The sequence below is a fragment of the Carassius gibelio genome, chromosome B5, assembly GCF_023724105.1.
Source record: "Carassius gibelio isolate Cgi1373 ecotype wild population from Czech Republic chromosome B5, carGib1.2-hapl.c, whole genome shotgun sequence".
Taxonomy (NCBI): domain Eukaryota; kingdom Metazoa; phylum Chordata; class Actinopteri; order Cypriniformes; family Cyprinidae; genus Carassius; species Carassius gibelio.
The window spans coordinates 34734299-34747298 of NC_068400.1; the positions used below are offsets into that span (position 1 = coordinate 34734299).

Here is a 13000-nt window from a genome sequence, read left to right on the forward strand (position 1 = left end):
CCTGAATCCCCTGTGATATCTTTATTTTCTTTGATTATGTCTATGTGTACAAAAAGCATGCAAAAAATAGCATCTTTATATGCATTGGTACATATTTACAAAGTAAGAGTTGCATTCAGTGTTTTCTCAGGACATGCTCTTATTTTTTTCTGTTGTCTTTGAATTTTTTTAACCGTTACATTCAGATTAATGCAGCAGAATATATACGTCTATAAATAACCAGCAAAATCAGGCACTCTGACACAAATAACTGGGCAGTTCAAACTGTAGGTATGAGTGAGACAGTGTTTTACGGTTTATATACAATTCTGATATACTTTTAAATCAAGAAAGGGAATTTTAAGCTTTGATAGTAAGAATGTTTTGCAGCTACAAAGTGCCTCAAAACTGCCACATTTCACTCCCCTCCTTTAAGTAAGAGAAAACTTTGTAAATGTGGGTAGACAAATGATCAAACCTCATCTATTGCACATGAGCCGAAACCTGGAAAAGGAAATAAAGCCTTCACACTTGAGTTGATTGCTCAGACAGAGGTATGGCATATTGGCTGATGCATATGTTTAGCTTATACAAAAGTCCTGCAGGAAACAATTTAAAGGGGTTTAAACATTAGTTGTTTTGCCTCGGATAGATATCAAAAGGAATAAACAAACCTAGAGAGAAGTCTGTAAAAGGTTATACGTTAAGGGACATGCCGTACGTCGAGACACTAACAGGTGCATAGCATACTGTACATCAAGAAGACTACTGTGCATTTGAGACAGAATGGACAAATGAGTTTGCAAACTCACACATATAAGAGAACGAGGGGCATTATTTAAAACCATCTGATGAATTTCTACACATAAACACCTTACAGCTCCTGAACATAGAATATGCTACTCCATTCTCTCTGTATTTCCCAAACAGCAGTGTCCAGACCCTGAGTACCACATACAGAAGTCTCAATACACGACAGAAACAAGACTCCATTTAATCAAATACTCCCTATAAACAAATCCCCAAAAACACTAGTCGTTTGGCACTGAAAATGGTTTTCCTGTGTAATTCAGTTTGTGGGCAAGAAGCAATCTCAAGAGACATCGAGAGGGTCATCGAGAGAAGAAGGGAAGAATGTGTAGGAGTCGGAAAAATGGACCACCATCTGCTCAGGATATTAGTGAGAATATAATGAAAGCGGTCTTTATATTAGCCATAATGAATCTGCTAAATGAGTGACATTTGTTAAAGGTTTCCTCTAAGCAATCACTGCTTATGTAATATCAGTTAACTGAAAATAATTGGCAGCTGACCTGATTGAGTCCATTTTTATTTTTGTAAAATGAATTAATTAAAGGGGCAGTTCACCCTGAAATAGTCAAAGCTGCTCTTATCTATACAATAAAAGGGGAATGGTTGGTGAACCATCCGATTGCATTACATGAGCAGCTTAGACATTCTGCGAAATATCTCCTTTCAAAAGTTTGGAATGATATGACGGGGAAAGGACTGTTCACATAAAGACAATATAATAAACATTCATTTAAAAGTATTTGAATGAATGTGTATGTTCAGATCGACACAATCATTTGCATACCATTAATGCAACTCTTTTATTTTTATGTTCATGTCCATTGCACTGAGAAGAAAACTGGCCAACCAATAATATTTGCACTTTTGATCACATGCCATGGGCCATTGTTGTCACATAAAACTGTGACTTAGTGGTGCTCACAAACAGACTATTTTGCTAAGCAAACGTGAACAACAGCCAAAGAATCCAGTGTTTTTTGATAATCTCAATAATAAAGACAAAAATCGGAATGGCTTTCTGAAAACATGTAAATATGGTTTGACTTCCTTGATGACTGGGCATCAGAGACAGGACACTGCACAGCATTAAAAATACCAGGGTAAATGGGGCATTTCTGCTTTTGAGCCACTGACTTTTGTCATTTTTATTCAGCCTGTCTCACATTTTTAAGCACTGGTCTCAAGTGGCAAGTATTTGCTATTAATGCTATTTAATTTCTGGGTGAACTGTCCTTTTAAAATGGAAACATGCACAGTGAGAGCTTCATAATGCTAAAAATCGAATGAACATGAATGCTCTGCTCTGGTAATTAAATATCTCGATCATCAATGTGCCTTCACAATGTTCGGCCAACTCAGACTCTCTGTGCACATTCAATATGTGATTTCAAAAACAGGGCATGATGGATTCGCCTGGCAGACGATCCGATGTAAACAAGGGCGTATTGTTTTGGACGGAGCTGATACAGGCCGAGAGGGACCAGGATGACACTGAATGGCAGTTTATTTTCGTTGCACAGCTAAACACCATATTCAGATCCTTTCCTCAATTGGCTTGTCTGTTTTGAGTGAAACTGACTCCCTCTCTTTCCGCATCAGCGCACACTCGCTCGCCTTGGTGGCATGTTTGCGTGTGTGTTCGAGGGCCCGTAAGCACCGCTGACTGACAAACAGGCCTTTTGGAATGTGAAGACTCGGTAAACAATGACACATTCTGTTCCTGCAGAGAGACAAAGCGCTGCAACACGAGAGCCCTGCATCCGGTGCGATCCGAATGAAGCATTTGTGACATTCACAAACATGGAAAATAAGCCCTGTTCTAGATAATAGTTATACAGAGCGCTCAAACACGCTGTATGAGAAAGCCCTGTTTTCTAGAATCAACTGAATGTCCAGACAAGAGCCTCTTTTAGTATCTAGTAGTTACATAAGCCCCTTTGTTTCACAGTACGACACTGTGTGTGTTTATACATAGTATCTGAAAAAAATCGGAAAATTTGATGGTATGAAAGAAAAGGAAAGCAACAGAGATATGGAACCACCATTATATGGAGAAGGCCATATTTCAGGCATGCTATTGATGGATAGGGTTAAGAATTGCACATTAACATATACAAAAAAGGCAAGACGCCATTGCTATTATTTTCTACACATGTACAGAGGTTATGATGGCAGCACACTGTATCAACAGCTTACCAAGTTAATCACATCTTTTTTCCATGCTGTAGTCTTATGCACTAGAACGCTTGTGGCATAGTCTGTCTTTCAAACAAATCTGGCCTAATATAGATTCCATACAAAATCTACTAGTTTAGCCAGGATGAGAGGACCAGGATGGAAAGATCCAAATAGTACGAAGGAGAAAGAATCGTTTTCAGCCAGATTATCAAGGCCAGGTTTCATGAGAACCATAAGTGATTCTTGTGCAAGACTGACAGAGATGAAAACCCTGAAGGATGACTAGCAATAGCAGAATCCAGTTCAGTGTCAAGGTAAGCCTCAAGTCGGTGGAAACAGTGTAGTTGAGCCGTTTGGGTCATGATCATCTTCTGCTCGAAGGGATGGAAGGACAATGGGGAACTCTTCAGGATCTATGAAGACACTCAAAAGGTGGGTGGTTCGTCCTCATGTAAGTCCTCGAGCTCAACTTCTCTACCAGCCTCTCCACTGCTCCCTTTTCTGAGAGAAAGAAAAACAGAGAAAAAAATGTTGAATCATTGCCTTTCTATATGATCCCTGCTTTGATCCAGTAGTTGATCTTGAAAGGCAAGCTTTTGACCATCTCTAATCTATTACAGCAGTGTCCAGTCTTGCTCCTGGAGGGCCACTGTCCAGCACTATCCACAGTCTAGCTGCAATTCCAATAAAACAACTGAACCAATGTAATCAAGCTCTTTATTATTGGTATCTTTTAGGAAGGTACATTGGGACACGACGGAGTCAAATTCTGCATGATGTTGTCCCTCCAGGACCAGGATTGTACACCTATTACGTTTGGTCATGCCAATGAAGTAGTTTGAAATTTAACTGAAATTAAATTGACAGAGAGAGGCTGCAACCAGCAGCAGTTTGTCTCACTTTTAATTGAATTAGGGCAAATAAATCTGACACAATATTAAATAATAATTAAAAATTGCACTGTGAATGATTCCAGGAAATTAGCACATAAAAATATTTGATTTTGTCTAGGTATAGTTTTTGCAGTAGTGCAATGTGCATTATATTAAACAGGTGTGAAGCATTTGTGTGAAGACAGTCTGTGGTGAACTATCCAGTATTAAACTAAAAAAACTAGAAACGTTCTGAGCACACTGATGAACAATCTTAGAGGAAACACATGGACATGGGAAGGTTTGCCGCAAACGACGCAACTGCACACAGAGGTCTCAGAACATACTGTACATAGTGGGATTGAATGAAGGACCATGACATGAGGTGCTTCACAGGGTTACTCTTCTATCACCAAATACTTTTACTGTCATGAAGCAAGAGAAATGCCACACAAGGACAGGATGGGGGCTGAAATGACTCATACTTTCACTGATCCGTGGGGATGCATGGAGAAGGGCAGGGAATCTGACACAGGGCTTGAGTGACAAATGACAATGACCATCTGTCACAATGAGTTACCTTAATGAGGGCTGGAGTTTAAAAGAGGGCCGGAATGGCCAAGAGTCCCTGCAGCAGAGAGAGACAGAGAGTGGAGGAAAGGGAGGACAGTGTCAGCGTTTTCATTTGAAGTAAAGCGGCAGGAACCAGGTCATTATAGAGGCTCCTGTGAGTTATTGCTGGTCAAAATGCCAGATATATTAATAGGGAACATTAGACTGCATTTAAATCATGCAATAAAAAATCAGTTTATTAAAATGGTACTCCTCAGATAATCATATAAAACTGCAGTCAGAGATAGTTGATTTGCATATACAGTACGTCTAGCTTAGTCCAGTCAGAGACCGACAGCATTAGCATCAACAACTGAAGAGAGACGGATGTGCCCAGACGCTTAGGAAAACTCATCAAATGCCAAGCATATTTGTCCAGAGACAGCGTTTAACCCTTGTATTTGACAAACATCAACAGGAAATATTATCAACTAACTCCAGTCTGGGCTTTATGAGCATATGAATAGTTACGCACAGACAACCTGCGCTCTGTGGCTTCAGAATGGAAGCATTTTTTAAGGTGTTGGAGGCCAGAAAATATTGCTGAAATGTAATGTGCTGCCATATTTTCATCACAGCCAGAAAATGTGTAATGACTTGGGACATTTCTTTTTGCAAGCTTTGCACCAGGGACTATTCAGTGATGTGTGTAGCATTATACCATGTCCTGACCAGTTCCTTTTACACAAAATGTGGCACTATGCAAACAAACTGAAAATCATATAAAAAACATAGTTCATGTTTAATATACCGTACAGCTGTACAGTGGCAGCCGGTGTTATCCAGCACAAAAAAGTTAATAGGCTGACAAAATGTGAAATTGTGGCTGATAAGATAATTATTTTGATGTTACAGTCAATAAATTATAAATTAAAGATATTTAAATTGTGTACTAGTGAATTATTTTGATGAAATGTATGTACTGTACATGTATACACATAAATACACACATATATACATAAATATGTATGTATTAGATAGATAGATAGATAGATCATTTAAAAATAAAAAAGGTTAATATTTTAAAATAATTAACTTGAGTTCACACTGTACTGCAGAAAATTAAAAGTAAGCAGTAAGTAGAAAAGAGCATGGAAAATTAAATAAACAGTACTGTATAGCTGTTAGAAAGAAGTAATTCTTATATTGTGCTTGGTTATTAAAGTGGCAAAATTCTGAGAAAATGAATATGTAAGAGAGATGTAGAAAATGTAATCTTCATGAGATTCACAATGCCATCACAGAGAAACGACTGCAGTCACCTGAGAGTGTATGAATGCCTCAGAAAGGGAAGGAGAGTGTGTGTTGGCGATGTACAGTAAGTGTGTTTAGAGGAAAAAGGTTATTAACGTGCAGGAGGTAGTGTATTCAACCTGACACTGAATTATGGATGACATGCAAATGTGCACTCCTGACAGGAGATTTAAAGGGACAGAGGGATTTTTGGGAATTCTGATGATAACATTCTACCAACTGGGGGCGCTGCTGCTTTTTATTCATTCAATCAAAAACACTAACTCAGAGGGAACAAGTGCTGAAAAATGGCTTATGAGAAAATTATAAAGGTAAATGATAATACAACCAACTGCCTCTTGGAAACGGAGGTTATCTGCTGAGTCACCGTATTGATCCATCTTGTTACCCAAGAGATTTCACTTTTGTCAACAGACCGGCCACTTAAAACAAGTATGTCCATTTGTTTACAGATCAAATCAAATAGACCTTTCAGTTTTGATTGTACGAATAATAACTGCATAAGGCACATCTGTAAAAACACCATAAGCCATCGCAGAGAGATTTCAGCCCTGCATTAAAATATACACAGGTTTATATGGGATGCATACAGAGATAACCAGACTGTTTGTATTGATCCAGGGCATTCAGAAGACCGAGAGCAACCCTCTGCTGATTCTGACAGTCATCACACAGAGAGGAAGAGTGAGAGAACATTCTGTTGTCCTTGAACAAACCCCCTCTAATGTGGGAAAAGCAGCAGAGTGGGGACAGAAATGACTTCTCTTTTGTCAGTGTAGTGGGCAACTACATTAACAGCAAAATGCCTCTGAGAATAACTGTCACAGGAGGGATGCTGTAAACATCCAGCACGATTCAAAGAAACTGAATTACTGCTGTAACTTTTTTTGTGAGTTTTTAAATTAATTATAAATTAAATTAATTATAAACACACAGACACGTTTTAAATTCATTGATTTATACAAGATTTTTAATTATAATTTTAAATGTGTAAATTTTTTATATTTATAAAATTTATATATTTAAGTAAAAAAATAAAAAAAATAAAAAAAAAATATATATATACACACACACATATATATATATATATATATATATATAGTGGTTATATGTATATATATATATATATATATATATATATATATATATATATATATATATATATATAGTCATTTTAGTTGTATAGACACACAAAAAAATTATGTATATAATTTATAACGCAGAGGGCAAGGGTAGAGTTGACCACCACACTCACAACTGCTGCTTCTGTTTTTTTTTTCTTGACATATGAGATGCTGTCAGGCCATATGTCAGTAAAAACTAAATTTCCTGTCCTGTTAGTCATTATCCTCTGCTCATAGTGCACTGTAACCTGTATCATTTCATAATGAAGCACGGCTTAAACTATGAACATGCGTCTCAGATCCGCATCATGTTCAGCAGCGGCAGCTCTTTTAACGTTATAGCAACAAAAATAACTTAATAGCCCGGGTGCTGTGATGTCTGTTTATTTAAAGAACGAAAGAAAAAAAGAGGAAATCAATCACTTTTGTAGCTTTAAGGATTTATCTGTATTTAATGTAGAATTTAGTGTTTGATAATTGTATCAAATTTCTGTATATTTCCTACTTGCTGAAGAGCACAGGTAAATAAGACATTTATTATAATGGGTTTATGTGATATATATATATAGGAAAAAGGATTAAAATACAATGCCACAACTCATTTTCCTCAAGTCTTATCTCAACTAGAAAATATCTGAAAAACATATAAAAGATTGAATCTGAAATCTAAATGATTGATAAGGGAGTCAGCCATGTCCTCAGTGTAGTGCGGAGGAGAAAGTTCTAGACAGGGAAATTGTGAAAACATCAAGTCCTGGAGCTTTCAATGCTAGTGCAAGAGGGAAAAAAACGACTGAATCATGCTACTATGGAAACGTATGTTGGCAGCAGGAGAAGTAATGGGTGACTATTAGCAAACCTTCCTGTTCAAATAGATAGACATGACGTCTGAAATATCATGCTGCGACCTTGAATGTGAGAGCAAAAAAAGCAAAGAATGAAAGAGATGCAATGCTGAAAAGATTTCAGCCTCTTACAAAGGCCTTGTGAGGAAAAGGAAAGTCATTTAGATTTGTCAAGGTATAGAAATATGCTATCTTGCTGGTCATCGGTTGCTATAGTTTGTCAGTTTGGAACACTTACATGAGCAGACTGCCGGGTGCAGACATGGATCTCTCTTCTCTCCTGCTGGGACACTCGAATGGATTCCCAAAGGAACGCTTCCTTAACATGGCTTTGACCAAAATCTACAGTGTCAACAACAAGATATCAATTACTTTACATATCAAAGAATAAAGATCAGGGCATACAAATACAAAACATTAATGGAAAAACAGCAATGTGCTAATGTGATGGTGAGAAGGACTAAATCCATGAAAATAATCGAGGAAACACTGACGGTTCAAGAAGCAGGGTCAGTTTGACATGGTTAGGTTTCAGTTGTTTGGCTGAGGTCAAGTGTGTCTTAACCTTCTTATTCATTCACTCGTTGACAGCAGAACAAAGTCTTAAAAACATCTGGTCAAGGCATGTGGCCTCTGTGTGTTTATGTTCATGTAACTACTGTTCAGTAGCTCATGTGTTTAATACAAAGGTGCCCTTGTGCTTGCTCTGTTTCACTTACCACAGCAGACAGACTGGGGACAAACTTGACTGAATTCTGCACCTCTTCTTCGGTGACCTCCACTACAGTACAGTGCTCCTCTTCTAAAGGCAAAGGGTCAGTGCCATCCTGAGTCACCCAGGGGTCCACCTGAAGATAGACACACATACATATGTAACGCATGTCAACCTATCATTCCATCCATCCGTTAATGTAGTCTTCCATTCAATCATCCATTCGCTTAGCCATCAACTGTCCTTCTATTCATCGTTTCATCCACTGATGCTTTAAATATTCCATCCTCCATCCATCTGTCTATAGATCAATCCATTCGTCCATTCATCTAATGTTTCATGTCCAGCCATCATCTATTCATTCATCTGTTCGTAGATCAGTTTTTACATATTTTCTTTCATCCATCCAATGTTTTAGACATTCAGTCTTCATCTATCCTTAAATATATCCAACCATCAATAATTTTTCAATTCATCTAACATTCTATCCATCCTTTCATCAATTCCTCAATAATTCCATTAAACCATTCATCCATGCTTCCATCCATGCATCTGTCCATAGATGAGTCCTACATCCATCCATCCATCTATTGTGTCATCCATTCAGCCATAATCTATCATTCCATTCAACTATACATTTGTCCATTTATCTTTTTTATTTATCTGTCTGTAGATCTGTCCACACATTTTTTTTACCATCCATCCATCAGTCCATTCTTCTAACTTTCATTCATTCATTCCTCCATAAATCCATCAAACCATTCATCCACACCTTCATCCATCCATCCATCATCTGTCCTTCCATTCATTATTGGTCTGTATATCCATCTGTCCACACATTTTTTCAATTATTGGTCCATTCATCTCATTCATTCATTCCAACAGAAATCCATAAAACCATTCATCCACACTTACATCCATTCATCCATCCAGCCATCATCTAGCCTTCCATTCATCTATCCATCAGTCTGTAGATCTGCCCACACATTTTTTCTTCCATCCATCCATCCATCCATTCATCCATCCATCCATCACGCCATCATCTGTCCTTCCATCCATCCATTCATCCATCCATCACGCCATCATCTGTCCTTCCATCCATCCATCCATCACGCCATCATCTGTCCTTCCATCCATCCATTCATCCATCCATCCATCCATCCATCACGCCATCATCTGTCCTTCCATCCATCCATCCATCCATCCATCCATCCATCACGCCATCATCTGTCCTTCCATCCATCCATCCATTGGTCAATCCATCTAACCTTCTATCCTTCCATTCCATTCATCTGCTCATCCATCACTCCTTTTATTTATCAATCCTTTCAAATATCTGTAGATTATTCCACATATCCATTCGTCTATCCACCCATCCCACCAGAAAATCATTAAAAAATAAAAATATATATTTGTCCTAAAAACAAAGTTAGTCTGAAGGATATGAGAGTAGAGCTGTTGAGTGAATGTAGGCCGTGCAGCTCTGATTAAAGTGTGCTCTGGGGATCGCTGCTTTTATGGAACATTTTCTGGGTAATGACATGCAGGCAAGAGTCTCTGATGGCCGAATGTGTGTGTGCTAATTATTCACACTCTGTCACACTGAGACAGCAGATGGAAGTTTCCAGAACTGAACCAAAATCTCTGTCCATGGGGATTAGCTGATGTGTTCCTGTCCAAACACCAAGTCTGCTAGATGGTGCAGAAGCTATCAGAGATACTGTGTCATATTTTAACACTATCCTTGGATGTGGCTCAGGAATGGTCTTTGATAGAAACTGCTGCTTTGAGAGCGCTGACTAATGAGACACTCTAGAGAATATTCTTTGGACATTTCTTTTTGAGATACTGACTATAACTTTAATTTTAAGTGATGTTGCATTTTATCTCTCTGGTACGCATCAAGGAAAATTTATGCAATTTTTAAAGGAAAAACATTCATTAATCATCCAACCAAATCAAAAAGTCAAAATCTTTGAAACTCTGTATTTTTCAATGCAGATCTTTGCCTCTCTCAATTTCTAAAGTGTTCCTTTTGTGTCTTATGTAGACTTACTTTGATCTCAGGAATAGGGATCCTGGTGTCTGGGTTTTTGTCCAGCATTCGTGAGACCAGATTCTTCAGCCCCTCACTGATAGCTGGCCTGAGATATCACAGAAACACAGAGCAAATAGCTGAAGTAGTAAAACAAAACCAAAACATCTGACTGTACAGCTAAACAATGACAGCATGCTTTTACAAGAGCTGACACACTGCAGACATAGAAACAGCTTCAAAAAACACACTGACTGTCACACAGCTTCTGTAACAAGGAGGGCAGATGGATATATTTAATGCTGTTATAAAATAGCACATAGAACAGTAGAATAAAATGGTATTTTACAGTAAAGTACAAAAACCAGTAAAGAAGCGGAGAGTATTGTTGTCCTTTTTTCTAGTTCAACTATCTATACATCCTTAAAACAAGACAGATGCTTATATTATCACTTGAATTAGTCTTACTCTGTTGAATACAGTATTATCTCTTTTTTCACCATTCCCCTAATTTATTTTCTTGTTTTAAGCATAGACTTAGAAATTAAGTGAGGTTTATGCTTTTAAGAAATTAAGCGAGAGTGGAGAAGAGGCAGAGTGTAACAGTACATTTATAGCAGTTACAGTAGAGTTTTAATGCTGCAGTCCAAAGGTTTTGCCTTTTTGTCGCCATTTCTGTTTGAAACCTGTAATTGCAGTTATTTGTGGAATTATCTTCTTCACATGGGTTGTGCATCGGCACGGCTCCTCAGCGCGAATTAATCTAATGATTTGAGGAGTATGTGGTGGCTGTCAGTCATACTGTTATACTTTTTAATCAAATTGTTCATGTTGACAACATCAGCATTGCATGAATGTATGTATGTAGTGTTTATAAGCGTTATCTGTAGATTTCAATTTCTGTACGGTCTAATATCTAATTGTAATACCATACCATTGGAAACCCATGGTCATGTAGATATTCAGAATTGGATTCAAAATGATGACACTTTGAACAGTTAGTTCAGTCACTGAGAACACTGCGGCATGACATTAGGGAACAGAGTGTGTGTTAGAGAGAGACGCTCTTTCATTAGTTGATTTCTTGTCCAAACACATACACCAGATGACATGCATTTGGATGGCCTCTGGCCTTCCACACACAGAAGGCAGACTTAATCTACATATTCATACAGACCTGCAGGACAATACGCAAATATCATACTAAACTGACATGCATCAATAGTGCATTTAGCTCACATTGCCATACACTCAAACATCTATGCCATTTCCTCTCTCTGTATTTGTTAATAGCAGATGCGTCGTAAACAACAAGGGGCGACTTACGTCTCGGGGAACTCCACCGGCTTACTCTTGATCTTATTGTGAAGTGCCAGTATGTACTCATCAATAAATGGGCACTGGAGGACAAGGAAGAAAAACACAGTAGGAGAGAGAGATAGAGAGGGGGGGAGATGGATGAGTGATCAAAATCATCCATCACAGAAATGTCACTGCAGTAGCACTCTGCCCCATCCATTGATCATTCTGATAGATAATCCCACAATGAAGAATTACTGCTATCACTCTGATCATATCAACACATGAGCAAACTCACCTTCCCATACACAAAACAGTAGAGGGTCACTCCCATAGCCCACACATCCAGAGCCTGAAAAAAACACAACTTCTGTTTTAGTGTTCCAGGGGAGTTCTGGACCTTTGAGATATTGAGATGAACAGGATTCATTAAAGGGACAGTTCACCCAAAATCTCCATTCTGCTCAAAAGTGAGGGGTTCATACATTTTGTTTTTTAAAGAAAGTTATATTTTTATTCAGCAAATACACATTCAATTGATCAAAAGTGACAGCAAAGGATTAAAAAAAAAAGCTTATTTAAAAAAAGAGAGAGAGAAGTATTTTAAACAAGTGCACTTCTTATCAAAAAGCCATAAAAATGTTTTCAACATTGCTAATAGGCACCAAATCAACATATCAGAATGAGTTCTGAAAAATCAAGTGACAGCTTTGCCATCAAATAAATTACTTTGATTTTAATAATTGTATCTTACACAATATTACAATTTTAATATTACGGTTTTAAATGAATTTTGATCAAATACTTTTTAAAAACCTTCTCGACCCAAAACTTTGGAACATCAGTATAGCTCTATGACATGTTCATGAGAGAAATCGCAAAGTCCCATACAAAAACACTAGTCCATGTGACATCAGTGGTTCAACTGCAATTTTATGAAGCTATGAGAATACTTTTTGTGCATTCCTCTGCTTGTAAACAAAGTGCAGCGCATGCCGTTCAGAACGTTTTTGTCATTTTTGCACACAGACAGTAGCTTATTAAAATTACGGTTGAACCACTGATGTCACAAGGACTATTTTAACAATGTACTTCCTAGGTTTCTGGGCCTAGGAACATTTCAGTTGCATTGCTGTCTGTGGAGGGTCAGAAAGCTCTCAGATTTCATAAAAAATATCTTAATTTGTGTTACGAATTAGCATTCCTGTCTGATAAAATTCTAATTTTTGGGTGAACTATCCCTTTAAGCTATTTTATAAAGCCTAATCAGCCTGAAT

The 13000-nt window shown here is 37.7% G+C and overlaps 1 protein-coding gene across 7 annotated transcripts in view; it reads right to left on the bottom strand.

Annotated features, from left to right (window-relative positions):
• Nucleotides 1-6: 6 nt before the first annotated feature.
• The window catches only part of camkk1a (calcium/calmodulin-dependent protein kinase kinase 1, alpha a), a 68393-nt gene continuing 55399 nt past the window's right edge, over nucleotides 7-13000 (bottom strand). For 5 of the 7 annotated variants that reach the window (XM_052555881.1, XM_052555882.1, XM_052555883.1 and 2 more), the window contains 7 exons: nucleotides 12022-12075; nucleotides 11751-11824; nucleotides 10446-10533; nucleotides 8397-8525; nucleotides 7916-8019; nucleotides 4423-4470; nucleotides 7-3471 (listed from right to left, as the gene is read on the bottom strand). In XM_052555881.1, coding sequence (XP_052411841.1) covers nucleotides 3396-3471; nucleotides 4423-4470; nucleotides 7916-8019; nucleotides 8397-8525; nucleotides 10446-10533; nucleotides 11751-11824; nucleotides 12022-12075 — 573 coding nt within the window. In that variant the 3' untranslated portion in view covers nucleotides 7-3395. The remainder of the gene's footprint in view (nucleotides 3472-4422; nucleotides 4471-7915; nucleotides 8020-8396; nucleotides 8526-10445; nucleotides 10534-11750; nucleotides 11825-12021; nucleotides 12076-13000) is intronic. The other 2 variants (XM_052555887.1, XM_052555886.1) reach the window with 1 other exon arrangement.